Below are 27,897 nucleotides of genomic sequence, written 5' to 3'. Positions count from 1 at the left end.
AGAGTTTCCCTCACACTCCTGACTTGTGTCCTTGTTGATGGTAGACAGGCTTTGGGGAGTCACGATGTGAGTTACCCTCCGCAGGATTCCCAGCCCTTGACCTGCTTGGTAGCCACAGTATTTATATGGCTGGTCACAGTTTAGTTTCTGGTCAATGGTAACCCCCAGGATGTTGATAGTGGGGGATTCAGCGATGGTGATGCCACTGAATGTCGAAGCGGGAGATGGTTAGATTCTCTCTTGTTGGAGATGGTTACAGGCTGCTTGGGGTCAGCCCAGGCCAAACTGTTGGCTAACCTCACAAAAATTGACCTTCCATTGGTCATCATCCGCCCCCTGTGGTGTTATCTCAGTTGGTGGTGAACTATCTCTCTGTATCACAGTTCAGGGCAGGTCACTGATAAGAGGCGGCTGCTTTGCAAGCAGAGTGGGAGGCATGGACATGCAGGAGGTGGGTGGAGGAAGGCCAGTGGCTGATGCTGCAAAGCATCAGTGGATGGAAAGTTACCAGGCGTCAGTAGGCTCTTTATAAGGCGCCCCGTACAGCTAGTGACTGGGGTCAGGCGTAGATGCAAACAACCTGAGCTCCGAGCTCATCCCAAAGCCCACCTCATCCTCCAAGCAGAACTCCAGATTCTCCAGTGGCTCCGAGAGACAGGACTGTCAACCATGTGGTGAGCAGATCAAACTAACTGGGATGAGATTTACTCTGTATCTAACGCCGTGCTGTACCTGTCCTGGGAGTGTTTGATGGGGACAGTGTAGAGCGAGCTTTACTCTGTATCTAACCCCGTGCTGTACCTGTCCTGGGAGTGTTTGATGGGGACAGTGTAGAGGGAGCTTTACTCTGTATCTAACCCCGTGCTGTACCTGTCCTGGGAGTGTTTGAGGGGGACAGTGTAGAGCGAGCTTTACTCTGTATCTAACCCCGTGCTGTACCTGTCCTGGGAGTGTTTGATGGGGACAGTGTAGAGGGAGCTTTACTCTGTATCTAACCCCGTGCTGTACCTGTCCTGGGAGTGTTTGAGGGGGACAGTGTAGAGCGAGAGTTTCTCTGTATCTAACCCCGTGCTGTACCTGTCCTGGAAGTGTTTGATGGGGACAGTGTAGAGGGAGCTTTCCTCTGTTTCTAACCCCGTGCTGTACCTGCCCTGGGAGTGTTTGATGGGGACAGTGTAGAGGGGGCTTTCCTCTGTATCTAACCCCGTGCTGTACCTGCCCTGGGAGTGTTTGATGGGGACAGTGTAGAGGGGGCTTTCCTCTGTATCTAACCCCGTGCTGTACCTGCCCTGGGAGTGTTTGATGGGGACAGTGTAGAGGGAGCTTTACTCTGTATCTAACCCCGTGCTGTACCTGCCCTGGGAGTGTTTGATGGGGATAGTATAGAGGGAGCTTTACTCTGTATCTAACCCCGTGCTGTACCTGTCCTGGGAGTGTTTGATGGGGACAGTGTGGTGGGAGCTTTACACGGTAGCATTGTGGATAGCACAATTGCTTCACTGCGCCAGGGTCCCAGGTTCGATTCCGGCTTGGGTCACTGTCTGTGCGGAGTCTGCACATCCTCCCCGTGTGTGCGTGGGTTTCCTCCGGGTGCTCCGGTTTCCTCCCACAGTCCAAAGATGTGCAGGTTAGGTGGATTGGCCATGCTAAATTGCCCTGAGTGTCCAAAATTGCCCTTCGTGTCCAAAATTTCCCTTAGTGTTGGGTGGGGTTTGCTGGGTTATGGGGATAGGGTGGAGGTGTTGACCTTGGGTAGAGCGCTCTTTCCAAGAGCCGGTGCAGACTCAATGGGCCAAATGGCCTCCTTCTGCACTGTAAATTCTATGAAAAAACCCTGTGCTGTACCTGTCCTGGGAGTGTGTTTTTTTTAATATACATTTTATTGAGGTATTTTTTGGCATTGTAACAGCAGCAATATAAACAATGTACATGAAAATATAAACATAGTGCAAATACCGCCTCCCTCCCCAACAGGTCCCACCATTAATTAACCCCCTAATCTAAGCTAACCTAACCCCTCCCCCTTCTGCTGACGATTAATTCTCTGCGAAGAAGTCGATGAACAGTTGCCACCACCGGGCGAACCCTAGCAGTGACTCTCTCAAGACAAACTTAATTTTCTCCAAAAAGAGAAAGCCAGCCATGTCCGATAGCCAGGACTCTGACTTCGGGGGCCTTGAGTCCCTTCATGCTAGTAATATCCGCCTCCGGGCTACCAGCGAAGCAAAGGCCAGAACGTCCCGGTGCAGTCTAAAATAGTCCGAAGTCGTCTTGTTAGTTTGTACACTTGCCACAGGAGCCTGGTACAGCAACCTGACTCAGTCAATAAAGCCTCTCCCAAATCCGAACCGCCCCAGAACCTCCCATAAATAATCCCACTCAACCCGGTCAAAAGCTTTTTCCGCATCCATTGCGACCACTACCTCCACCTCCCTACTCTCCGGGGGCATCATGATGTGAAGTCTTTGGTTCATATTTGGAAGGAAGACGATGTGGAGAGTAGACGTTGCGTAACTGCTGCCTCACGGCGCCGAGGACTCGGGTTCGATCCCAGCCCCGGGTCACTGTCCGTGTGGAGTTTGCACATTCTCCCTGTGTCTGCGTGGGTCTCACCCCCACAACTCAAAGATGTGCAGGGTAGGTGAATTGGCCACGCAAAATTACCCCCAGTTGGAAAAAAATTGAATTGGGTACTCTAAATTTATTTAAAAAGACATTGCGTAACTGCTGTGATTGAGAGATTGTGTATCTTTGAGTGAGAGATCTGTTTTGTCTTTTTTCTTTGTAGCGGTGTGATACTTCGCTCAATGTTGCTCTGCTGGATGGTAGCTGCATCAATGCAGGACCACCATGGAGGTAAGTCTGTGTTTGCAATCGAGAACTCCTCGTTGGCTATCTCTGAGACAGAGGGAAAATATGTTTGAGAGTCGGTACTGAGAGAGCTCCACACTGTAGGACGATCAGTACTGAGGGAGCGTCGCACTGTCTGAGGGTCAGTACTGAGGGAGCGCCGCACTGTCAGAGGGTCAGTACACAGGGAGCGCCACACTGCCGGAGGGTCAGTACTGAGGGAGTGCTGCACTGTGGGAGGGCCACTACTGAGGGAGCGCCACACTGCCTGAGGGTCAGTACAGAGGGAGCGCCACACTGCTGGAGGTTCAGTACAGAGGGAGCGCCGCACTGTCGGAGGGTCAGTACAGAGGGCGTGCTGCACTGTCAGAGTGTCAGTACTGAGGGAGTGCCGCACTGCCAGAGGGTCAGTGCTGAGAGTGCACCACATTGTTGGAGGATCAGTATTGAGGGAGTGCTGCATTGTCAGAGTGTCAGTACTGTCAGTACGCCACATTGTATTGAGAGTGCCGCACTGTCAGAGTGTCAGTACAGTGTCATGTGAGAGTACCTTTAAGACATGGATGTTTAAGCCATGTACCTTTAAGAAAACAGTGATGTAAGAGAGTGGGTGGGGCTGGGCTTTAGGTCAGCCATTTTGCAGGTTTTTAGTTTCAGTAAAAAGCAGTTTGAAAAGTGCCTGGCTGGTTTTGCTGAGAGCAGTTTAAAAGTAGAAAGTCAATTTGAGAAAGCAGCCTGGGTGTGTCTGTGTGTTTCTCGAGAGTTTGCAGGAAGAAAGCAAGGTGCTGGAGCTGAAGTCAACCAATATTTTCTGAGTTATCTTTGAAGTAAGGGGTGTTAAGAGATCCAATGTTTATTTCAGATGTGAAGTTGAGTTCATGGAATAAACAGTGTTTTGTGTTTAAAAACCCACGTTCCCATAATTGTAATCCCACACCTAGGGAAAAAGCCGCGTGCTAGGAAAAGCAACAAGTCCATTAAAGGGGGAGGTTGGTTAAACTCCATGATACATTTTGGGGTTCTGAAAACACCTCGTCCAGAATAAGAGGGAGTGTCGCACTGTCGGAGGGTCAGTACTGAGGGAGTGCTGCACTGTCGGAGAGTCAGTACTGAGGGAGCGGCGCATTGTCGGAGAGTCAGTACCGAGGGAGTGCCACATTGTCGGAGAGTCAGTACTGAGGGAGCGGCGCATTGTCGGAGGGTCAGTACCGAGGGAGTGCCGCACTGTCGGAGGGTCAGTACTGAGGGAGTGCCGCACTGTCGGAGGGTCAGTACCGAGGGAGTGCCACATTGTCGGAGAGTCAGTACTGAGGGAGCGGCGCATTGTCGGAGAGTCAGTACCGAGGGAGAGCCGCATTGTCGGTGGGTCAATGCTGAGGGGAAACTGCACTGTGGGAGGGTCAGGACTGAGGGAAAGCCGCACTGTTGGAGGGTCAGTACTGAAGGAGAACTGCACTGTGGGAGGGTCAGTACTGAGGGAGCACTGCACTGTGGGAGGGTCAGTACTGAGGTGGCGCTGCACTGTGGGATGGTCAGTACTGAGGGAGTGTCGCACGGACAGAGAGTCAGTACTTAGAGCATGCCACACTGTAGGAGGGTCAGTACTGATGGAATGCTGCACTGTCGGATGGTCAGTACTGACACAGCGCCACACTCGGAGAGTCGGTACTGAGGGAGCACCGCACTGTCGGATGGTCAGTCCTGAGTGTCTACACAGCCAGAGAGTCAGTACTGAGAGCGTGCCGCACTGTGGGAGGGTCAGTACTGAGGGAGCGCCGCACTGTTGGAGAGTCAGTACTGAGGCAGCACCGCATTGGGAGGGTCAGTACTGAGGGAGTGTCGCACTGTCAGAGGGTCAATCCTGAGGGTGTGTCGCACAGTCAGAGAGTCAGTACTGAGAGCGTGCTGTGCTGTAGGAGACAGTACTGATGGAGTGCTGCACAGTCAGAGGTTCTGTAATGGGAGAGAGCCATGATGTCGGCGAGACAGTACTGAGGGAGTTCGCACTGTCGGAGGTTCAGCACTGAGGGAGTGCCGTACTGTTAGACGGTCAGTACTGAGGGCTTGCCGCACAGTCAGATGGTCAGTACTGAGGGAGTGCTGCACTGTCGGAGGGTCAGTACTGAGGGAGTGCGGGACTGTCAGAGGGTCGGTACTGAGGGAGTGCCGCACTGTCAGAGGGTCAGTACTGAGGGAGTGCTGCACTGTCGGAGGGTCAGTACTGAGGGAGTGCGGGACTGTCAGAGGGTCGGTACTGAGGGAGTGCCGCACTGTTAGATGGTCAGTACTGAGGGAGTGCCGCACTGTCAGAGGGTCAGTACTGAGGGAGTGCCGCACAGTTGGAGGGTCAGTACTGAGGGAGTGCTGCACTGTCAGAGGGTCAGTACTGAGGGAGTGCCGCACTGTCAGAGGGTCGGTACTGAGGGAGTGCCGCACTGTTAGATGGTCAGTACTGAGGGAGTGCCGCACTGTCAGATGGTCAGTACTGAGGGAGTGCCGCACTGTCAGAGGGTCAGTACTGAGGGAGTGCCGCACAGTTGGAGGGTCAGTACTGAGGGAGTGCTGCACTGTCGGACGGTCAGTGCTGAGGGAGTGCTGCACTGTCAGAGGGTAAGTACTGATGGAATGCGGGACTGTCAGAGGGTCAGTACTGAATAGATGAGTAGGATACCGTTGACCCTGGAATACCTTCTAACTTTATCTTTCTTTAATCACCGTTCCAACCAGAGCATCACCATGTCGAGGATGCAGATCACAAAGATGGTGAGTGTTTTTACAATCGTTGTCACCCTCAGCTCTGTGGAGAGCTGTGACGTGAAACTAATGAACAGTGGTATTTTAGTGAGGGTCAGGACTGAGAGTGTGCCGCACTTCGGAGGGTCTTTCTTGAGTGTCTACACAGCCAGAGAGTCAGTACTGAGAGCGTGCCGCACTGTAGGAGGGTCAGTGCTGAGGGAGCGCCGCACTGTCGAAGGGTCAGTACTGAGGGAGTGCCGCACTGTTAGAGGGTCAGTACTGAGGGAGCACCGCAATGTCAGATGGTCAGTACTGAGGGAGTGCCGCACTGTCAGAGGGTCAGTGCTGAGGGAGCGCCGCACTGATAGAGGGTCAGTACTGAGGGAGTGCCACACTGTCGGAGGGTCAGTACTGAGGGAGCACCGCAATGTCAGATGGTCAGTACTGAGGGAGTGCCGCACTGTCAGAGGGTCAGTGCTGAGGGAGCGCCGCACTGTCAGATGGTCAGTACTGAGGGAGCGCCGCACTGTCGAAGGGTCAGTACTGAGGGTGCATTGCACTATCGGAGCGTCAGTAGTTAGGGAGCGCTGGACTGTGGAGGGTCAGTACTGAGGGTGTGCCACCCTTATGGAGTGTCAGTACTGAGGGAACGCTGCACTGCCGGAGGGTCAATACTAAAGGTGTGCCGACTGTCATAGAACAAAGAACAAAGAAATGTACAGCACAGGAACAGGCCCTTCGGCCCTCCAAGCCCGTGCCGACCATACTGCCCGACTAAACTACAATCTTCTACACTTCCTGGGTCCGTATCCTTCTATTCCCATCCTATTCATATATTTGTCAAGATGCCCCTTAAATGTCCCTATCGTCCCTGCCTCCACTACCTCCTCCGGTAGTGAGTTCCAGGCACCCACTACCCTCTGCGTAAAAAACTTACCTCGTACATCTACTCTAAACTTTGCCCCTCTCACCTTAAACCTATGCCCCCTAGTAATTGACCCCTCTACCCTGGGGAAAAGCCTCTGACTATCCACTCTGTCTATGCCCCTCATAATTTTGTATACCTCTATCAGGTCGCCCCTCAACCTCCTTCGTTCCAGTGAGAACAAACCGAGTTTATTCAATCGCTCCTCATAGCTTATGCCCTCCATACCAGGCAACATTCTGGTAAATCTCTTCTGCACCCTCTCTAAAGCCTCCACATCCTTCTGGTAGTGTGGCGACCAGAATTGAACACTATACTCCAAGTGTGGCCTAACTAAGGTTCTATACAGCTGCAACATGACTTGCCAATTCTTATACTCAATGCCCCGGCCAATGAAGGCAAGCATGCCGTATGCCTTCTTGACTACCTTCTCCACCTGTGTAGCCCCTTTCAGTGATCTGTGGACCTGTACTCCTAGATCTCTTTGACTTTCAATACTCTTGAGGGTTCTACCATTCACCGTATATTCCCTACCTGCATTAGCCCTTCCAAAATGCATTACCTCACATTTGTCCAGGTTAAACTCCATCTGCCATCTCTCCGCCCAAGTCTCCAGACAATCTAAATCCTGCTGTATCCTCAGACAGTCCTCATCGCTATCCGCAATTCCACCAACCTTTGTGTCGTCTGCAAACTTACTAATCAGACCAGTTACATTTTCCTCCAAATCATTTATATATACTACAAAGAGCAAAGGTCCCAGCACTGATCCCTGTGGAACACCACTGGTCACAGCCCTCCAATTAGAAAAGCATCCCTCCATTGCTACCCTCTGCCTTCTATGGCCTAGCCAGTTCTGTATCCACCTTGCCAGTTCACCCCTGATCCCGTGTGACTTCACCTTTTGTACTAGTCTACCATGAGGGACCTTGTCAAAGGCCTTACTGAAGTCCATATAGACAACATCTACTGCCCTACCTGCATCAATCATCTTAGTGACCTCCTCGAAAAACTCTATCAAGTTAGTGAGACACGACCTCCCTTTCACAAAACCGTGCTGCCTCTCACTAATACGTCCATTTGCTTCCAAATGGGAGTAGATCCTGTCTCGAAGGGTCAATGCTGAGAGTGTGCCGCACTGTCGGAGGGTCAGTGCTGAGGGAGCGCCGCACTGTCAGATGGTCAGTACTGAGGGAGTGCCGCACTGATAGAGGGTCAGTACTGAGGGAGTGCTGCACTGTCGGAGGGTCAGTACTGAGGGAGTGCCACACTGTCGGAGGGTCAGTACTGAGGGAGTGCTGCACTGTCGGACAGTCAGTGCTGAGGGAGTGCTGCGCTGTCAGAGGGTCAGTACTGATAGGGTGCGGGACTGTCAGAGGGTCAGTACTGAATAGATGAGTAGGATACCGTTGACCCTGGAATACCTTCTAACTTTATCTTTCTTTAATCACCGTTCCAACCAGAGCATCACCATGTCGAGGATGCAGATCACACAGATGGTGAGTGTTTTTACAATCGTTGTCACCCTCAGCTCTGTGGAGAGCTGTGACGTGAAACTAATGAACAGTGGTATTTTAGTGAGGGTCAGGACTGAGAGTGTGCCGCACTTCGGAGGGTCATTCTTGAGTGTCTACACAGCCAGAGAGTCAGTACTGAGAGCGTGCCGCACTGTAGGAGGGTCAGTGCTGAGGGAGCGCCGCACTGTCGAAGGGTCAGTACTGAGGGAGCACCGCAATGTCAGATGGTCAGTACTGAGGGAGTGCCGCACTGTCAGAGGGTCAGTGCTGAGGGAGCGCCGCACTGATAGAGGGTCAGTACTGAGGGAGTGCCACACTGTCGGAGGGTCAGTACTGAGGGAGCACCGCAATGTCAGATGGTCAGTACTGAGGGAGTGCCGCACTGTCAGAGGGTCAGTGCTGAGGGAGCGCCGCACTGTCAGATGGTCAGTACTGAGGGAGCGCCGCACTGTCGAAGGGTCAGTACTGAGGGTGCATTGCACTATCGGAGCGTCAGTAGTTAGGGAGCGCTGGACTGTGGAGGGTCAGTACTGAGGGTGTGCCACCCTTATGGAGTGTCAGTACTGAGGGAACGCTGCACTGCCGGAGGGTCAATACTAAAGGTGTGCCGACTGTCATAGGGTCAATGCTGAGAGTGTGCCGCACTGTCGGAGGGTCAGTACTGAGGAATGCAGCTCTGTCAGATGGTCAGTACTGAGGGAGTGCTGCACTTTCAGAGGGTCAGTACTGAGGGAGTGCCCCAATCCTGGAGGGCCAGTGCTGAGGGAGTGCTGCACTGTTGGAGGGTCAGTGCTGAGGGAGAGATGCATGGTCGAAGGGTCAGAATGAGGGACTGCCGTGCTGTCGGAGAGTAGTACGGAAGGCAAATGCACCGTCGGAGGGTCAGCACTGATGGAGCGTCACACTGTCGGAGGGTCAATCCTGAGGGAGCGCGCACTGTCAGAGGGTCGGTACTGAGGGAGTGCCGCACTGTCAGAGGGTCAGTACTGAGGGAGAGCTGCACTGTCAGAGGGTCAGTACTGAGGGAGTGCTGCACTGTCAGAGGGTGAGCACTGAGTGGGTGCTACACTGTTGGAGGGAGCTTTGAGGGATTCTGTTCAGTGTTGGTCTCAGTCTCTTCCAATGCTCTTTCTCTTCTTCCCGATTTAGTTCACTGTGGTGTTCCTGCAAACATAACTCATGGGCACTTTGAATACTTGTCCCATCACGATGAAGACACCTACCTCTCCGTTATCAAGTATGTTTGCGATGCCCCGGTGTACCACATCGAGGATCCTGAGGAAGGTAGGTTCTGCTGTAGTACAGTGCAAAGGATCATAAGTGGACGAAAATGAGAAATTTTCAAAACAAAATTGGTTCTCCCATTGTTAATATTGCGCCAAATAGGTTGAGGGCAGGCGGTTACCTGAAGTCAGAGGACATTGGTGACCCAGCTTATATCAGGGACAGCGAATCCGCAAAGCTGTCTCCAAAATTTCAATGAATTCCTGGGGATTTAAAGAAAAATCAGTTCCTGCGCAAGAAACGGTTGCAAAGTAACCTTCGTGTCTTCAGGATCCTTAAGGGGGAGGGGGAGCAGCCAGAAGTCGTGGTGCACATTGGTACCAACGACATAGGTAGGAAATGGGGTGTGAATGTAATAAACGAGTTCAGGGAGTTAGGCTGGAAGTTAAAATCAGGACAGACAGAGTTGTCATCTCTGGTTTGTTGCCGGTGCCACGTGATAGCGAGGCTAGGAATAGGGAGAGAGTGCAGCTGAACCCGTGGCTGCGCGACTGGTGTAGGAGGGAGGGCTTCAGGTATTTGGATAATTGGAGCGCATTCTGGGGAAGGTGGGACCTGTACAAGCAGGACGGGTTGCATCTGAACCAGAGGGGCACCAATATCCTTGGGGGGGGGTTCTAGTACTCTTCGGGAGGGTTTAAACTAATTTGGCAGCGAAATGGGAACCGGATTTGTAGTCCAGCAACTAAGGTAGCCGATATTCAGGACGCCCAAGCGTGTAATGAGGCAGTGGGGAAGGTAACACTGACAAAGGAGAGTACTTGCAGGCACGGAGATGGGTTGAAGTGTGTATACTTCAACACAAGAAGCATCAGGAATAAGGTGGGTGAACTTAAGGTCTGGATCGGTACTTGGGACTACGATGTGGTGGCCATCACGGAAACTTGGATAGAAGAGGGGCAGAAATGGTTGTTGGAGGTCCCTGGTTATAGATGTTTCAATAAGATTAGGGAGGGTGGTAAAAGAGGTGGGGGGTAGCATTGTTAATTAGAGATAGTATACAGCTGCAGAAAGGCAGTTCGAGGAGTATCAGCCTACTGAGGTAGTATGGGCTGAAGTCAGAAATAGGAAAGGAGCAGTCACCTTGTTAGGAGTTTTCTATAGGCCCCCCAATAGTAGCAGAGATGTGGAGGAACAGATTGGGAAACAGATTTTGGAAAGGTGCAGAAGTCACAGGGTAGTAGTCATGGGTGACTTTAACTTCCCAAACATTGAGTGGAAACTCTTTAGATCAAATAGTTTGGATGGGGTGGTGTTTGTGCAGTGTGTCCAGGAAGCTTTTCCAACACAGTATGTAGATTGTCTGACCAGAGGAGGGGCAATATTGGATTTAGTACTTGGTAATGAACCAGGGCAAGTGATAGATTTGTTAGTGGGGGAGCATTTTGGAGATAGTGACCACAATTCTGTGACTTTCACTTTAGTAATGGAGAGGGATAGGTGTGTGCAACAGGGCAAGGTTTACAATTCGGGGAAGGGTAAATACGATGTTGTCAGACAAGAATTGAAGTGCATAAATTGGGAACATAGGCTGTCAGGGAAGGACACAAGTGAAATGTGTGATACACATCTCCCTGTATCCCTCATTCCCACCGTCTCCCCGTATTCCTCAGTCCCACCATCTGCCCATATTCCTCACTCCCCACCATCTCCCCATATCCCTCACTCTCCACTGTCTCCCCATATCCCTCACTCCCATCTGCCCATATCCCTCACTCCCCCCCATCTCCCCATATCCCTCACTCCCTACCATCTCCCTGTATCTCTCATTCCCACCGTCTCCCCGTATCCCTCACTCCCACCATCTCCCTGTATCCCTCACTCCCCACCATCTCCCCATATCCCTCACTCCCCACTGTCTCCCCATATTCCTCACTCCCCACCATCTCCCTGTATCCCTCACTCCCATCTGCCCATATCCCTCACTCCCCACCATCTCCCCATATCCCTCACTCCCCACCGTCTCCCCGTGTCCCTCACTCCCCACCATCTCCCCATATCCCTCACTCCCCACCATCTCCCCATATCCCTCACTCCCCACCGTCTCCCCGTATTCCTCACTCCCACCATCTGCCCATAGTCCTCACTCCCCACCATCTCCCCATATCCCTCACTCTCCACTGTCTCCCCGTATCCCTCACTCCCCACCATCTCCCCATATCCCTCACTCCCCGTCTCCCTCACTCCCACCGTCTCCCCATATTCCCCACCATCTCCTTCACTCCCCACCATCTCCCCATATCCCTCACTCTCCACCGTCTCTCTCACTCCCACATCTCTCAAGAAATGTCCCCTCAGCTGTCCTGTCTAGGGAGTAGATAAAGGCAGGCATGTGAGGGCCACCGTTGCCGATCAACCAAGTCCAATCCACTTGTCATGAGGCGCTGGGGGGGATGACCGAGGTGCTGGGGAGGTGCACTGGAGATGGAAGGGGCATTTTGGAAAGCTGGGGGAATAAAGGTGCTGTGGGGTGCGAGAGGGCTTGATCTGACTGTGTGGGATTGTGTCTCAACACTGCTCTCTCTCTTTCTCTCTCCCACTGGCTCCAGCTGTTTACGTCTGCACAGAACATAACAAGTGGAAAAATGCAAAACTGAAATACGCGCTTCCAGAATGTCATAAAGGTAAGTGATGAACCAACTTCCTAACGCACAATTCCGACTTCCATATCCCTCTGTTATACCACACACGGAGCACCGTGCACAGTTCTGGTCTCCCTATCCCTCCGTTAGACCACACTCACAGTACCGTGCACAGTTCTGCTCTCAGTATCCCTCGGTTAGACCACATTTGGAGCACCGTGCACAGCTTTGGTCTCCGTATCCCTCGGTTAGACCACACTCGGAGCACCATGCACAGTTCTGGTCTCCGTCTTCCTCAGTTAGACCACATACGGAGCACTGTGCACAGTTCTGGTCTCCGTGCCCCTCAGTTAGACCACACTCGGAGCAATGTGCACAATCCTGGTCTCCGTATCCTCGGTTAGAACACTCTCGGAGCACTTTGCACAGTTCTGGTTTCCATATTCTGAAGTTAGCCAACACTTGGAGCACCGTGCACAGTTCTGGTCTCCGTATCCCTCTGTTAGACCACACACGGAGCACCGTGCACAGTTCTGGTCTCTGTATCCCTCGGTTAGACCTCACTCGGAGCACCGTGCACAGTTCTGGTCTCTCTATCCCTCGGTTAGACCACACACGGAGCACCGTGCACAGTTCTGGCCTCCTGATCCCTCAGTTAGATCACACTCGGAGCACCGTGCACAGTTCTGGTCTCCGTATCCTTAGTTGGACCCCACATGGAGCACTGTGCACCGTCCTGGTCTCCCTGTCCCTTGTTTAGACCACACTCCGAGCACTGTGCACAATTCCGGTCTCTGTACCCCTCAAGTAGAACACACTCGGAGCACCGTGCACAGTTCTGGTCTCCGTATCCCTCAGTTGAACTCCACTCGGAGCACCCTGCACAGTTCTGGTCTCCGTATCCCTCAGTTGAACTCCACTCGGAGCACTGTGCACCGTTCCGGTCTCCCTGTCCCTTGGTTAGACCATACTCGGAGCACTATGCACAATTCCGGTCTCTTGTGTCTCTCAATTAGACCACACTCGTAGCAGCACACACAGTTCTGGTCTCCGTATCCTTCGGCGGTACGTCATTCAAAGCACCAGGCACAGTTCCGCTCTCCATATCCTCTGTTAGACCACAATCGGAGCACCGTGCACAGTTCTGGGCCGGGATTCTCCAATAATGCCGCAGAGGAGACTGTTAAATAAGTTAAGAGCCCAGGGTGTTAAGGGTAAGATCCTGGCATGGATAGAGGATTGGCTGACTGGCAGAAGGCAGAGAGTGGGGATAAAGGGGTGTTTTTAGCATGTTGCCAGTGACTGGTGGTGTGCCTCAGGGGTCTGTGCTGAGACCACAACTTTTCACAATAGACATTAATGATCTGGAGGAAGGAACTGAAGGCACTGCTGCTAAGTTTGCAGATGACACAAAGATCTGTAGAGGGACAGGGTAGTATTGAGGAAGCAAGGGGGTTGCAGAAGGATTTGGACAAGTTAGGAGAGTGGGCAATGAAGTGGCAAATGAAATACAATGTGGAAAAGTGTGAGGTTGTGCACTTTGGAAGGAGGAATTTAGGCATAGACTAGTTTCTAAATTGGGAAATGCTTAGGAAATCAGAAGCACAAAGGGACTTGGGAGTCCTCGTTCACGATTCTCTTAAGGTTAACGTGCAGGTTCAGTCGGCAGTTAATTAGGCAAATGCAATCTTAGCATTCATGTCAAGAGGGCGAGAATACAAGACCAGAGATGCCTTCTGAGGCTGTATAAGGCTCTGGTCAGACCCCATTTGGAGTATTGTGAGCAGTTTTGGGCCCCGTATCTAAGGAAGGATGTGCTGTCCTTGGAAAGGGTCCAGAGGAGGTTCACAAGAATGATCCCTGGAATGAACTTGTCGTATGAGGAACGTTTGAGGACTCTGGGTCTGTACTCGTTGGAGTTTAGAAGGATGAGGGGGGATCTTATTGAAACTTAAAAGATACTGCGAGGCCTGGATAGAGTGGACGTGGAGAAGATGTTTCCACTTGTAGGAAAAACTAGAACCAGAGGACACTATCCCAGACTAAAGGGACAATCCTTTAAAACAGAGATGAGGAGGAATTTCTTCAGCCAGTGGGTGGTGAATCTGTGGAACTCTTTGCCGCAGAAGGCGGGGAGGCCAAATCACTGAGTGTCTTTAAAACAGAGATAGATAGGTTCTTGATTAATAAGGGATTATGGGGAGGAGACAGGAGAATGGGGATGAGAAAAATATCAGGCATGATTGAATGACGGAGCAGGCTCGATGGGCTGAGTTGCCTAATTCTGCTCCTATGTCTTAGGGTCTTGTGGCTATGGCCCCACGCCCGCCAGAAAACAGGCGCGAATCACACTGGATTTCTTTCTAAAACGTCCAGCATGATTCGCCGTTTTTAAGGGGGCTTGCAGGGCCCTGCGTGCGCCGCACAGCTCCGGCTGCTGATACGGGGCCCTGCACTTCCAGCCGCGGGTCCGCGCATGAGGGATGGAACGTTATCGGGTGGGTGGGGATGGAAGGTTATCGGGTGGGGGAGATGGAACGTTATCGGGTGAGGGAGATGGAAGGTTATCGGGGGGGAGATGGAAGGTTATCGGGTGGGGGGGGGGGGGCGGGGATGGAAGGTTATCGGGTGGGGGGGTGGAATGTTATCGGGTGGGGGGCGGGAAGGTTATCGGGTGGGTGGGGATGGAAGGTTATCGGGTGGTGGGGATGGAAGGTTATCGGGTGGGGGATATGGAAGGTTATCGGGTGGGGGGGCTGGAATGTTATCGGGTGGGGGAGATGGAAGGTTATCGGGGGGAAATGGAAGGTTATCGGATGGGGGGGGGGGGATGAAAGGTTATCGGGTGTGGGAGATGGAAGGTTATCGGGTGGGGGGGCGGGAAGGTTATCGGGTGGGGGGGGGCGGGAGGTTATCGGGTGGGGGGAGGTGGAATGTCATAGGGTGGGGGATATGGAAGGTTATCGGGTGAGGTGGGTGGAATGTTATCGGGTGGGGGGCGGGAAGGTTATCGGGTGGGTGGGGATGGAAGGTTATCGGGTGGTGGGGATGGAAGGTTATCGGGTGGGTGGGGATGGAAGGTTATCGGGTGGGTGGGGATGGAAGGTTATCGGGTGGTGGGGATGGAAGGTTATCGGGTGGGGGAGATGGAAGGTTATCGGGTGGGGGAGATGGAAGGTTATCGGGTGGGGGGGATGGAAGGTTATCGGGTGGTGGGGTTGGAATGTTATCGGGTGGGGGGGATGGAAGGTTATCAGGGGGAGATGGAAGGTTATCGGGTGGGGGGGATGGAAGGTTATCGGGTGGGTGGGGATGGAAGGTTATCGGGTGGTGGGGATGGAAGGTTATCGGGTGGGGGAGATGGAAGGTTATCGGGTGGGGGAGATGGAAGGTTATCGGGTGGGGGAGATGGAAGGTTATCGGGTGGGGGAGATGGAAGGTTATCGGGTGGTGGGGATGGAAGGTTATCAGGGGGAGATGGAAGGTTATCGGGTGGGGGGGATGGAAGGTTATCGGGTGGTGGGGATGGAATGTTATCGGGTGGGGGGGATGGAAGGTTATCAGGGGAGATGGAAGGTTATCGGGTGGGGGGGGATGGAAGGCTATCGGGTGGGGGGGATGGAAGGTTATCGGGGAGATGGAAGGTTATCGGGTGGGGGGGGTGGAAGGTTATCGGGTGGGGGGGATGGAAGGTGATCGGGTGGGGGGGATGGAAGGTTATCGGGGGGGGGGGGTGGAAGATTATCGGGTGGGGGGATGGAAGGTTATCGGGTGGGTGGGGATGGAAGGTTATCGGGTGGGGGGGATGGAAGGTTATCGGGTGGGGAACAGGATGGAAGGTTATCGGGTGGGGAACAGGATGGAAGGTTATCGGGGGGGGGTGGAAGGTTATCGGGTGGGGGGGTGGAAGGTTAACGGGTGGGGGGGGATGGAAGGTTATCGAGTGGGGGAGATGGAAGGTTATCGGGTGGGGAGCAGGATGGAAGGTTATCGGGTGGGGGGGGCGGGAAGGTTATCGGGTGGTGGGGATGGAAGGTTATCGGGTGGGGAGATGGAAGGTTATCGGGTGGGGAGATGGAAGATTATCGGGTGGGGGGGATGGAAGGTTATCGGGTGGGGGAGATGGAAGGTTATCGGGTGGGGAGATGGAAGGTTATCGGGTGGGGGGATGGAAGGTTATCGGGTGGGGGAGATGGAAGGTTATCGGGTGGGGGGGATGGAATGTTATCGAGTGGGGGAGATGGAATGTTATCGGGTGGGGGGTGGAATGTTATCGGGTGGGGGAGATGGGAGGTTATCGGGTGGGGAGATGGAAGGTTATCGGGTGGGGGGGATGGAATGTTATCGAGTGGGGGAGATGGAATGTTATCGGGTGGGGGGTGGAATGTTATCGGGTGGGGGAGATGGAGGGTTATCGGGTGGGGGGGATGGAATGTTATCGAGTGGGGGAGATGGAATGTTATCGGGTGGGGGTGGAATGTTATCGGGTGGGGGAGATGGAGGGTTATCGGGTGGGGGAGATGGAAGGTTATCGGGTGGGGGAGATGGAGGGTTATCGGGTGGGGGAGATGGAAGGTTATCGGGTGGTGGGGATGGAATGTTATCGGGTAGGGGGGGATGGAAGGTTATCGGGTGGGGGGGGATGGAAGGTTATCGGGTGGGGGGGGATGGAAGGTTATCGGGTGGGGGAGATGGAAGGTTATCGGGTGGGGGGGGGATGGAAGGTTATCGGGTGGGGGAGATGGAAGGTTATCGGGTGGGGGAGATGGAAGGTTATCGGGTGGGGGGGATGGAAGGTTATCGGGTGGGGGGGATGGGAGGTTATCGGGTGGGGGAGATGGAAGATTATCGGGTGGGGGGGGATGGAAGGTTATCGGGTGGGGGGGGATGGAAGGTTATCGGGTGGGGGAGATGGAAGGTTATCGGGTGGGGGAGATGGAAGGTTATCGGGTGGGGGGTGATGGAAGGTTATCGGGTGGGGGGGATGGAAGGTTATCGGGTGGGGTCGGAGGAAACGTGAGGTTACAATCAGATCAGACACGATCTTATTGAATGGGTGAGCAGGGCTCGAAGGGTGGAGCGGCCTTACCCATGCTCCTGACTCGCGTGTCAGAAAGCCCCTCTGATCAGATAATAATTCTGTCTCTCAGTTTGCTGTGGGATTCCGAAGGATGTAGACCATGGACACTTTGAATATGTAACAACACACGGGACAACCTCATACCTGTCTGCGATCAAATATACCTGTGACGCTAACTATCACGAGAGAGACTTCAGCGATGAAGGTGCGTTTTCAAATTTGTGTTGAAGCGGTGCTGCGGGGTAAGGGTCAGTACTGAGGGAGCCCGTGCTGTCAGAGGGTCCGTACTGAGGGAGCGCTGCACTGCTGGAGGTTCAGTATTGAGGGAGCCCGTGCTGTCAGAGGGTCCGTACTGAGGGAGCGCTGCACTGCTGGAGGTTCAGTATTGAGGGAGCCCGTGCTGTCAGAGGGTCAGTTCTGAGGGAGTGCTGCATTGCTGGAGGGTCAGTTCTGAGGGGGTGCTGCACTGCTACAGGGTCTGTACTGAGGGAGCGCCGCACTGTCGGAGGGTCAGTACTGAGGGTGTACTGAACTACTGGAGGGTCAGTACTGAGGGAGCGCCGCATTGTAGGAGGGTCCGTACTGAGGGAGTGCTGCACTGTTGGAGGGTCAGTACTGGGACGCCCCGTGCTGTCAGAGAGTTCGTACTGAGGGAGCGCCGCACTGTTGGAGCGTCAGTACTGAGGCTGCGCTGCACTGCTGGTGGGTCATTACTGAGGGAGCATTGTGCTATCAGAGGGTTCGTACTGAAGGAGTGCCGTACTGCTGGAGGGTCAGCACTCAGGGAGTGCTGCACTGTTGAAGGGTCAGTACTGAGCAAGTGCCTTACTGTCAGAGGGTCCTTACTGAGGGAACATCGCACTGTCGAAGGGAGCGCCACGCTGTCGGAGGGTCAGTACTGAGGGAGCACCGCACTGTCAGAGGGTCAGTACTGAGGGAGTGCTGCACTGTCTGAGGGTCAGTACTGAGGGAGCACCGCACTGTCAGAGGGTCAGTACTGAGGGAGTGCTGCACTGTCAGAGGGTCAGTACTGAGTGTAAGTGGGTGGTGAGTTCTGGAAGGAATCTGCGGTAATGGGACAGGGGTATGAAAGTTTACAGTGCTATGTTCTAAACTATATTTGACATGTTCTGCAGGGGTGTATGTGTGCACCATCGATGGGAAATGGAGAAATACAGACCTTGATTATGAAGTTCCTACATGTGAGCCAGGTAATGGTGCAAATTTTATCAAATCCTGTTGAGTGAGGACTGAGAACTGGTCTTCCATCAGGGATCCATGTTAAAAAGGGCAACCCCCCTTTCTTCATCAGGAACCCCTATTAAAGAAGGAGTCTCTCTCTCTCCATCAGGTACCCTGTTAAAGAGGGAGTCTCTCGCTCTCTCTCCGTCAGGAACCCCTGTTAAAGAGGGAGTCTCTCTCTCTCTCCGTCAGGAACCACTGTTAAAGATGGAGTCTCTCTCGCTCTCTCCCCGTCAGGGACCACTGTTAAAGAGGGAGTCTCTTTCTCTCTCTGTCAGGAACTCTTGTTAAAGAGGGAGTCTCTCTCTGTCAGAGACCCCTGTTAAAGAGGGAGTCTCTCTCTCTCCGTCAGGGACCCCTGTTAAAGACGGAGTCTCTCTCTCTCCGTCAGGAACCCCTGTTTAAGGTGGAGTCTCTCCCTCTCTCTGTCACGGATCACTGTTAAAGAGGGAGTCTCTTTCTTTCTCTGTCAGGAACTCTTGTTAAAGAGGGAGTCTCTCTATCTCTCCGTCATGGACCCCTGTTAAAGAGGGAGTCTCTCTCTCTCTCCGTCAGGGACTCTTGTTAAAGAAGGAGCCTCTCTCTCTCTCCGTCAGGAAGTCTCTCTTTCTCTGTCAGGGACCCTTGTTGAAGAGGGAGTCTCTCTCTCTCTCTGTCAGGAACCCCTGTTAAAGAGGCAGTCTCTCTCTCCCTGTCAGCAACCCTTGTTAAAGAGGGAGTTTTTCTCTCTCTCTCTCTGTCAGGGGCCCCTGTTAAAGAGGGAGTCTCTCTCTCTCCGCCAGGTACCCCTGTTAAAGAGGGAGTCTCTCTCTCTCTCTATCAGGGACCCCTGTTAAAGAGGGAGTCTCTCTATCTCTCTGTCAGGGACCCCTGTTAAAGAGGGAGTCTCTGTCTCTCTCTCTGTCAGGGACTCTTGTTAAAGAGGGATGAGAATTTAGGAGGCATGGTTAGTAAGTTTGCAGATGACACCAAGATTGGTGGCACAGTGGATCGTGAAGAATGTTATCTAGGATTGCAACGGGATCTTGATCAATTAGGCCAGTGGGCCGACGAATGGCAGATGGAGTTTAATTTAGATAAATGTGAGGTGATGCATTTTGGCAGATCGAATCAGGCCAGGACCTACTCAGTTAATGGTATGGCGTTGGGGAGAGTTATAGAACAAAGAGATCTAGGAGTGCAGGTTCATAGCTCCTTGAAGGTGGAGTCGCAGGTGGACAGGGCGGTGAAGAAGGCATTCGGCATGCTTGGTTTCATTGGTCAGAACATTGAATACAGGAGTTGGGACGTCTTGTTGAAGTTGTACAAGACATTGGTACGGCCACACTTGGAATACTGTGTGCAGTTCTGGTCACCCTATTATAGAAAGGATATTATTAAACTAGACAGAGTGCAGAAAAGATTTACTAGGATGTTACTGGGACTTGATGGTTTGAGTTATAAGGAGAGGCTGGATAGACTGGGACTTTTTTCCCTGGAGCGAAGGAGGCTTGGGGGTGATCTTATAGAGGTCTATAAAATAATGAGGGGCATAGATAAGGTAGATAGTCAACATCTTTTCCCAAAGGTAGGGGAGTCTAAAACTAGAGGGCATAGGTTTAAGGTGAGAGGGGAGAGATTCAGAAGGGCCCAGAGGGGCAATTTCTTCACTCAGAGGGTAGTGAGTGTCTGGAATGTGCTGCCAGAGGTAGTAGTAGAGGCGGGTACAATTGTGTCTTTTAAAAAGCATTTAGATAGTTACATGGGTAAGATGGGTATAGAGGGTTATGGGCCAAGTGCGGGCAACTGGGACTAGCTTAATGGTAAAAACTGGGCAGCATGGACTGGTCGGGCCGAAGGGCCTGTTTCCATGCTGTAAACTTCTATGATTCTATGAGGGAGTCTCACTCTCTCTCCGTCAGGTACCCCTGTTAAAGAGGGAGTCTCGCTCTCTCTCTCGATCATGGACTCCTGTTAAAGAGGGAGTCTCGCGCTCTCTCTATCAGGGACTGTTGTTAAAGAGGGAGTCTCTCCCTCTCTCTCTGTCAGGGACCACTGTTAAAGAGGGAGTCTGTCCCTCTCGCTCTCTCTCTCTGTCAGGGACCCCTGTTAAAGAGGGAGTCTCTCTCTCTCCGTCAGGAACCCCTGTTAAAGAGGGAGTCTCTCTCTCTCTCTGTCCGTCAGCAACTTGTGTAAAGGGGGGGTCTCTCTCTCCTTCAGGGACCTCTGTTAAAAAGGGAGTCTCCCTCTCTCCGTCAGGGACCCCTGTTAAAGAGGGAGTCTCTCTCCATCAGGGACCTCTGTTAAAGAGGGAGTCTCTCTCTCTCTCTGCCAGGGACTCTTGTTAAAGAGGGAGTCTCTCTCTCTCTCCGTCATGGACCCCTGTTAAAGAGGGAGTCTCTCTCTCTCTCTCTCCGTCAGGTACCCCTGTTAAAGAAGGAGTCTCTCTCTCTCTGTCAGACCCCTGTTAAAGAGGGAGTCTCTCTCTCTCTCTCTCTGTCAGGGACTCTTGTTAAAGAGGGAGTCTCTCTCTCTCTCTGTCAGGGACCCCTGTTAAAGAGGGAGTCTCTCTCTCTCTCTCTCTCTCTATCAGTGATGCGCTAAGCGTCAAGAACCACAAAGACATGTGAGACTTTAACTCAGGCTTTAATATACTACATGGGAGGCTTACCCGACACAGACGACCCCAGACAGAATGGGGCCTGTCCCAGAAGAGGTTCTTATACTGACTCCCGGGGGAGTGGCTAAGGCGGAGCTCTCCGTGGCCAGGTCGGGTTACCTACCAGTGACCGAACCTCTGCAGAGTTACAGTACAATACACAGTATTACAGGGCCACGTTACGCACAACTATTATATACTATGTACAATGGTAGGGAGGTACAGTGGTGTATCACCACAATCAGGGACTCTTGTTAAAGAGGGAGTCCCTCTCTCTCTTTCAGGGACCCCTGTAAAAGAGGGAGTCTCTCTCTCTCTCTCTCTGTCAGGGACCCCTGTTAAAGAGGGAGTCTCTCTCTCTCTCTCTATCAGGGACTCTTGTTAAAGAGGGAGTCTCTCTCTCTTTCAGGGACCCCTGTAAAAGAGGGAGTCTCTCTCTCTCTCTCTCTCTCTCTCAGTCAGGGACTCTTGTTAAAGAGGGAGTCTCCCTCTCTGTCTCACTGTCAGGGACCCCTGTTAAAGAGGGGGTCTCTCTCTCTCTCTCTATCAGGGACTCTTGTTAAAGAGGGAGTCTCTCGCTCTCTCTGTCAGGGACACCTGTTAAAGAGGGAGTCTCTCTCTCTCCGTCTGGTACCCCTGTTAAAGAGGGAGTCTCTCTCTCTCTCCGTCAGGGACCCCTGTTAAAGAGGGAGTCTCTCTCTCTCTGTCTCTCTCTGTCAGGGACCCCTCCTCCTCGACCTCCTCAATTCGGGGGGTGGTGCGCCGGGCACGGACGTCCCGGTTGAGGGCACATCCAGGAGCACAGCGGTCGGAGCTTCGGTCCGGGTCGGAGCAGAGGAACTAGGCAGGGCCGGGGGTAGCGGAGCCGGCGCCGGCAGGGTGTGTGAACTGTGTGCACGGTAGGAGCTCACCAACGGGTGGTAGGGCCGGAAGGGGGTGTGTTGTAGGGGGCGACGGGTCCTGCAGGGGCGCGGCGCGGGAAGGGGCGTCTGTGGTGGAGGATCCAGCGGGCGCCAGATCCCGGAGGGAAACCGTATCTTGCCTGCCGTCGGAGTACTCCACGTAGGCGTAACTGGGGTTGGCGTGGAGCAGTCGGACCTTTTCAACTAGGGGGTCCGTTTTATGGCTCCTCGCGTGCCTCCGGAGAAGAACAGGTCCCAGAGCCATCAGCCAAGGTGGAAGCGAGACCCCGGAGGTAGACTTCCTGGGGAAGAGAAACAATCGGTCGTGAGGGGTCTCATTCGTGGCCGTGCAGAGGAGTGACCTAATGGAGTGCAGGGCATCGGGTAGGACCTCCTGCCAGCGGGTGGTTGGGAGATTTCTCGACCGCAGGGCCAGAAGGACAGCCTTCCACACGGTCGCGTTCTCCCTCTCCACCTGCCCGTTTCTCCGTGGGTTATAACTGGTCGTTCTGCTCGAGGCGATGCCTTTGCTGAGCAGATACTGACGCAGTTCATCGCTCATGAACGATGTACCCCGGTCGCTGTGGATATAAGCAGGGAAACCGAACAGGGTGAAGATGCTGTGCAGTGCCTTAATCACCGTGGCTGAGGGAATGGCGAATGGGAAACGGGAGAACTCATCGATCACGGTGAGGAAATAGGCATAACGGTTGGTGGACAGGAGGGGCCCCTTGAAGTCCACGCTCAGTCGCTCAAAGGGGCCCGAGGCCTTCACGAACCGAACCTTGTCTGGCCGATAGAAGTGCGGTTTGCACTCCGCACAGACCTGGCAGGCCCTGACCATGGCCTTGACCTCCTTGGTTGAGTAAGGTAGGTTGCGGGACTTGAGGAAGTGGAAGAGCCGGCCGGCTGCTTCGAAGGCAGTATAGGGGCGGTCTTTTGGTCGGATGGGGAGCTGGTGGTAGGCAGATTTGAGGTCGACCGTGGAAAAGACTCGGTATTGGGCGATCCGATTTACCATTTCCGCGATGCGAGGAAGGGGGTACGCATCAAGCTGCGTGAATCGGTTTATGGTCTGGCTATAATCCACGACCATCCGTTTCTTCTCCCCGGACCGGACTACCACCACTTGCGCTCTCCAAGGGCTGTTGCTAGCCTCGATGATCCCCTCTCCCAGTAAACGCTGGACCTCTGACTTGATAAAAGCCATATCTTGGGCACTGTAGCGCCGGCTCCTGGTGGCGACGGGCTTACAGTCAGGAGTGAGGTTAGCGAATAGCGAGAGGGGTGCGACTTTCAGTGTCGCAAGGCAGCACACCGTGAGGGGGGCAAGGGTCCGCCGAACTTCAGTGTCAGGCTTCGGTGGCTGCACTGGAAATCCAGTCCGAGCAGCAGGGGGGCACAGAGGTGAGGGAGGATATATAATTTGAAACGGGTGTATTTGGCACCCTGGATCGAGAGATCCGCAATACAGTACCCCGTGATTTTTACCGAGTGGGACCCAGATGCGAGGGCTATGGTTTGGGATGCAGGATGGGTGCGTAGGGAGCAGCGCCTTACCGTTTCAGGGTGGATAAAGACCTCCGTGCTCCCGGAGTCGAAGAGGCATGCAGTGTCGTGCCCGTTGACCTGGACCTGCATCATGGAGTTCTGCAGGTGTTTTGGACGAGTTTGATCGAGGGTGATCGCACCCAGTCGCGGGTAGTCGGAGGCGTCAGCCGAGTCGGACTCGTAAAATGGCCGCAGCCGTTGGCTGCGCGTGTCGGGTCGAGAAGATGGCCGCCGACAAGATGGCCGCTCCCATGATTCGCACGAGGCTGATGACGCGTCAGAAGAGGGCGTGTCGGGTCGGTGAGCAGCAGCATTGCGAGGCCTGCGGGCCTGATTTTCGGGCCGGCTGTTCTTTGTTTTTCTGGCCCGTGGGTCTGGCCAGGCAGACCATCGCAAAGTGCTCTTTCTTCCCGCAGTCGCTGCAGATCGCGGAGCGGGCTGGGCAGCGTGGGTGTGGATGCTGGCCCTGCCCGCAGAAGTAGCAAGGTGTGCCCCCATGGTGAGCGGGTCGCCGCGTGGCGCAGGCCTGTAATACGGGTGAGTCTGAGGAAGTCCGGGGGTGGGCTGGCAGAGTCCGCGGGGTACATACCCAAGTTATGTCGGGCCACCTCCAGCAAGGAGGCGAGCGTTAGCGTCTCCTGGAGGTCTTTTGCCCCGTTTTCGAGCAGCCGCTGCCGGATGTAGGTCGAGCGGATGCCGGACACGAAAGCATCCCTGATGTGCAGGTTCATATGGACTTCCCCTGTCACATCCTGATGGGCACAGTCCCTGGCAAGCGCGGTGAGTTTGTCAACAAACTCGTCGAGCGATTCCCCCGAGCGCTGCCGGCAGGTAGAGAGCAGATGCCGGGCGTGCACCTCATTGACGGGTTTGACAAACCGCTTGAGGAGCAACTCAATCGCCGCATCATAAGTCGTCGCCTTTTCGAGCGTGGCGGAGATTCTGTGACTCACCCGGGCGTGGAGTAGACGCAGCTTGCGTGGCCCCAGGATGGGAGTCTCTGCGGAGTCCAGGTAGGCCTCGAAGCACCGCAGCCACATTCTGTCAGGGAGCCCTGTTGAAGAGGGAGTCTCTCTCTCTCTCTCTGGCAGGGACTCTTGTTAAAGAGGGAGTCTCTCTCTCTCTCCGTCAGGGACCCCTGTTAAAGGGGGAGTCTCTCTCTCTCTCAGGAACCCCTGTTAAAGAGGGGGTGTGGTGTTGGGTGCTCTGAGGTACAGATGAACCAACACGGTTGCGATTGGTACAACGCAGTTTTATTCCAACTTGTTATTTACAGATCTGTCTTGGTACTCAGCACGTGGTGAAAGTGTGAGTGTCTTGTTAATGAGGTCCTGGCCTTGTCCTGTCTCCAGATGGACTGTCCACCCGGTGTCGTGTTTCTTGTCTTATACTGTGTCTGCCCTTGTCTGTGATTGGCTGTCGTGTTATGTGTGCTAATTGGTCTGTCGATCATGATGTGTGTGTTTGAATATCATGACAGAGGGAGTCTCTCTCTCTCTCTGTGTCAGGAACCTCTGTTAAAAAGGGAGTCTCTCTCTCTCTGTCTGGAACCTCTGTTAAAGAGGGAGTCTCTCTCTCTCACTGTCTCTCTCCGTCAGGAACCCCTGTTAAAGAGGGAGTCTCTCTCTCTGTCAGGAACTCCTGTTAAAGAGGGAGTCTCTCTCTCTCTCTCTCTGTCAGGAACCCCTGTTCAAGAGGAAGTCTCTCTCTCTCTCTCTCTCTGTCAGGAACCCCTGTTAAAGATGGAGTCTGTCTCTCTCTCTGTCAGGGACCCCTGTTAAAGAGGGAGTCTCTCTCTCTCTCTCTCTGTCAGGAACCCCTGTTCAAGAGGAAGTCTCTCTCTCTCTCTCTCTCTGTCAGGAACCCCTGTTAAAGATGGAGTCTCTCTCTCTCACTGTCAGGGACCCCTGTTAAAGAGGGAGTCTCTCTCTCTCTGTCGGGGACCCCTGTTAAAGAGGAAGTTTCTCTCTGTCAGGCACTCTTGTTAAAGAGGAAGGCTCTCTCCGTCAGGGACCAATCTCATGCTGTATTGTTTTGCTCTCTCTCTCTCTCCAGTCGAATGTGGCAAACCAGTCTTCCACTTGGAGACACACCAGCGAATCGTAGGCGGGAGGATGGTGATCAACGGCGCCTCTCCCTGGAGTATGCTGCTGAAGACCCCTGACCGTGAGATCATCGATGGCGTGTTGATAGACCACCAGTGGGTGCTGACTAGCGCCCACGCCCTGCAGGCCCACAACCGGACCATCGAGGACATCAAAGCTGGCATCAAAGCTTACATCGGCATCGAGGACGTCCGGGAGGTCGACAACAGCCACGAGGTGCACGTGGAGGAGGTGATCTACCACCCCAGAGTCAAGGATGCCGTGGAATACCGCAACGATCTGGCGCTGGTCAAGCTCAAGGAGAATGTCAAATTCTCCAACCACATCATGCCTGTCTGCCTGCCGCAGAAGGAGCTGGCTGTGGAGGGTAAGGTGGGCCACCTGGCGGGCTGGGGGGTGGGGGTGAATTTCGTTCCCACCTCACACCTTCTTTACGTCAACCTGCATGTGGCCAACAGCACTGCCTGCCACGAGCACTTTGAGAAGATTCACCCTGGACTCATCGCCGCTAACGCCCACGACCAATTCTGTACCGAGCGCTCGCCGCTGCATGAGAATGTCTGCCGGGGTGACCATGGCGCCGCCTTTGTGGTGGAGGAGAATGGCGTCAGCTACGCGGCAGGCATCCTCTCTTACGACGAGGCGTGCCGGGCGGACAGCTACGCCGTCTATACCGATGTTTTTGATTACGTGGACTGGATCAACAAAACCATGGCCGCACATTGAGTGGTTCCACCCAGTTCCTCCCCTGCTAACCCTCCTCCTTCATCCATCTCCAGCGATCTCTGAATATCCAGAGACTCCTTGCACCAAACCAACCCTCCAAAACTGTGGGACTCCTCACCCCGCACAGTGGGGACTCCCTCGCTCACCAACTCTGCAATTCCTTGACACCCCCCATTGACCTGAGGGACCTCCTCCCCCACCCTACCTCCAAACTGTGGGAACCCTTTCCCAAAGATCCAGACACTCCTCATTCCTTCCCCCCACCCCCCCCCCCCCTACTCCCACTCCCCCACAGATTTGTGGAACGTCTCAACCCACAAACTGTGGGACTCCCTCCTCACCCTTTCCAAAAACTGTGGTACCCCTAACCTACCGCACCCCGTCCAAATGGGTTGAAGGAATGCATTTGTGTGTTCGACTCCCTGCTTTCTGACTGTGTCACAGATCTCATCGGGGTTGGTGGGTGTGGGTGTGGGGGGAGGGGGGGGTGTGCCTTACCTGAGGAAATGAATTTAACAAACACAATGTTTGGGGTTGTGTTCGGGGATTCCATCGGTTTTCATGCAGAAGGAGAGAACGTTGTAAATCTGGTTGGACCAACTCCACGATGTTGTCAATTGATCAATAAAAGTAATTGATTAAAATCATTGTCTCTCTCTCTCACTCTGAACATTCTGATTCAGAATCCACACCTTGCGCTCCGGAACTTGGCCATGTTTTTAAACAGTGATGTGTCCTGTATTACGATCCCAGATTGGACCCCGACAGTGGCTCGGATACAGGACAGAAACCCCAATTTTTAATTTTAATTTTGTAAGACTGCGAGGAAAGGATACTCTGCTCCAGAGTGGTTTCATGAAAAATAGGAATATGGTATTCAAAACAAACTTTATTACTAACACAGTATTAAAATATCTTTAACATCACACCAGAAAATAGCTTACAATTACCCCTTAAACAATACTTAACAATCACATGAAACTGTTGTACCTTCTAAACCAGTGTTCTTCAAACTTTTTTCCGGAACCGGCCAACCTTTGGGACCCAACCCGGTCGGCCTTCGGGACCCACGCCGGCCGACCTTCGCGACCCACGCTGGCCGACCTGAGCGACCCACCATTTTCTCTTACCTCGTTTGCTGCTAATAAAAATGGAGGAAATGGTTTTGGGTCCCTTTGGCCCTCGTACACGCTCCTGCAATGGAACCTGTTGGATGAAGGTGAAGCCTTCCGGTGTCGGAAAGTATGGAGTCTCAATCTGTCCAAAGTCCTGCATTCTTCCCCGTAAAATTATATCAAATAAAAGCCCCCCGAACTTGTAAAAAATAAATAAATAAAATGAATAAAATAAATGAAAAAAAAATTGAATGAATAAAATATATGAATAAAATGAATAAGCCCCCCTGAACTTGTAAAAAAAAGACAATAAATGAAAAAAATAAAAATTAAATGAATAAAATGAATTAAATAAACCCAAACTTGTAAAACAAAAAGCTGCAACCATTAAAAAAAATAGCGGCCGCACTGCGCATGCGTGCTGATGATTGTGCGCGCACGCGCAATGCTGCTGTATTTTTTTTTACATGTTCGCGGCCATTTTAAAGGTCGCTTGCAGCCGGCGTTATTAAAAGCCGGCTGCTGCGCGGGGATTTGCGCGATCGGGAACGCCGCGAAGGACGGCTCCGCGACCCTCCCGACACCCGCCCGCATCCCACCCGCGGGTCGCGCCCCCGAGTTTGAAGAACACTGTTCTAAACCAC

At 53.3% G+C, this 27,897-nt stretch overlaps 1 protein-coding gene across 1 annotated transcript; it reads left to right on the top strand.

Moving 5' to 3' along the window:
* Nucleotides 1–499: 499 nt before the first annotated feature.
* LOC140392930 (haptoglobin-like) lies at nt 500–26,782 on the top strand. The gene is made up of 9 exons (XM_072478711.1): nt 500–674; nt 2,789–2,856; nt 5,578–5,613; nt 7,975–8,010; nt 9,178–9,312; nt 11,862–11,936; nt 17,045–17,179; nt 18,111–18,185; nt 25,363–26,782. Exons 1-9 carry the CDS (start codon nt 670–672, stop codon nt 26,136–26,138), a joined length of 1,341 nt encoding a protein of 446 aa, XP_072334812.1. The 5' UTR covers nt 500–669; the 3' UTR covers nt 26,139–26,782.
* Nucleotides 26,783–27,897: the final 1,115 nt, after the last annotated feature.

This window comes from Scyliorhinus torazame, chromosome 16 (genome assembly GCF_047496885.1).
Source record: "Scyliorhinus torazame isolate Kashiwa2021f chromosome 16, sScyTor2.1, whole genome shotgun sequence".
In the NCBI taxonomy this organism is placed as follows: Eukaryota; Metazoa; Chordata; class Chondrichthyes; order Carcharhiniformes; family Scyliorhinidae; genus Scyliorhinus; species Scyliorhinus torazame.
The sequence above is the reverse complement of the archived record's forward strand: the minus strand, read 5'-3'. Positions and strand labels throughout refer to the sequence as shown.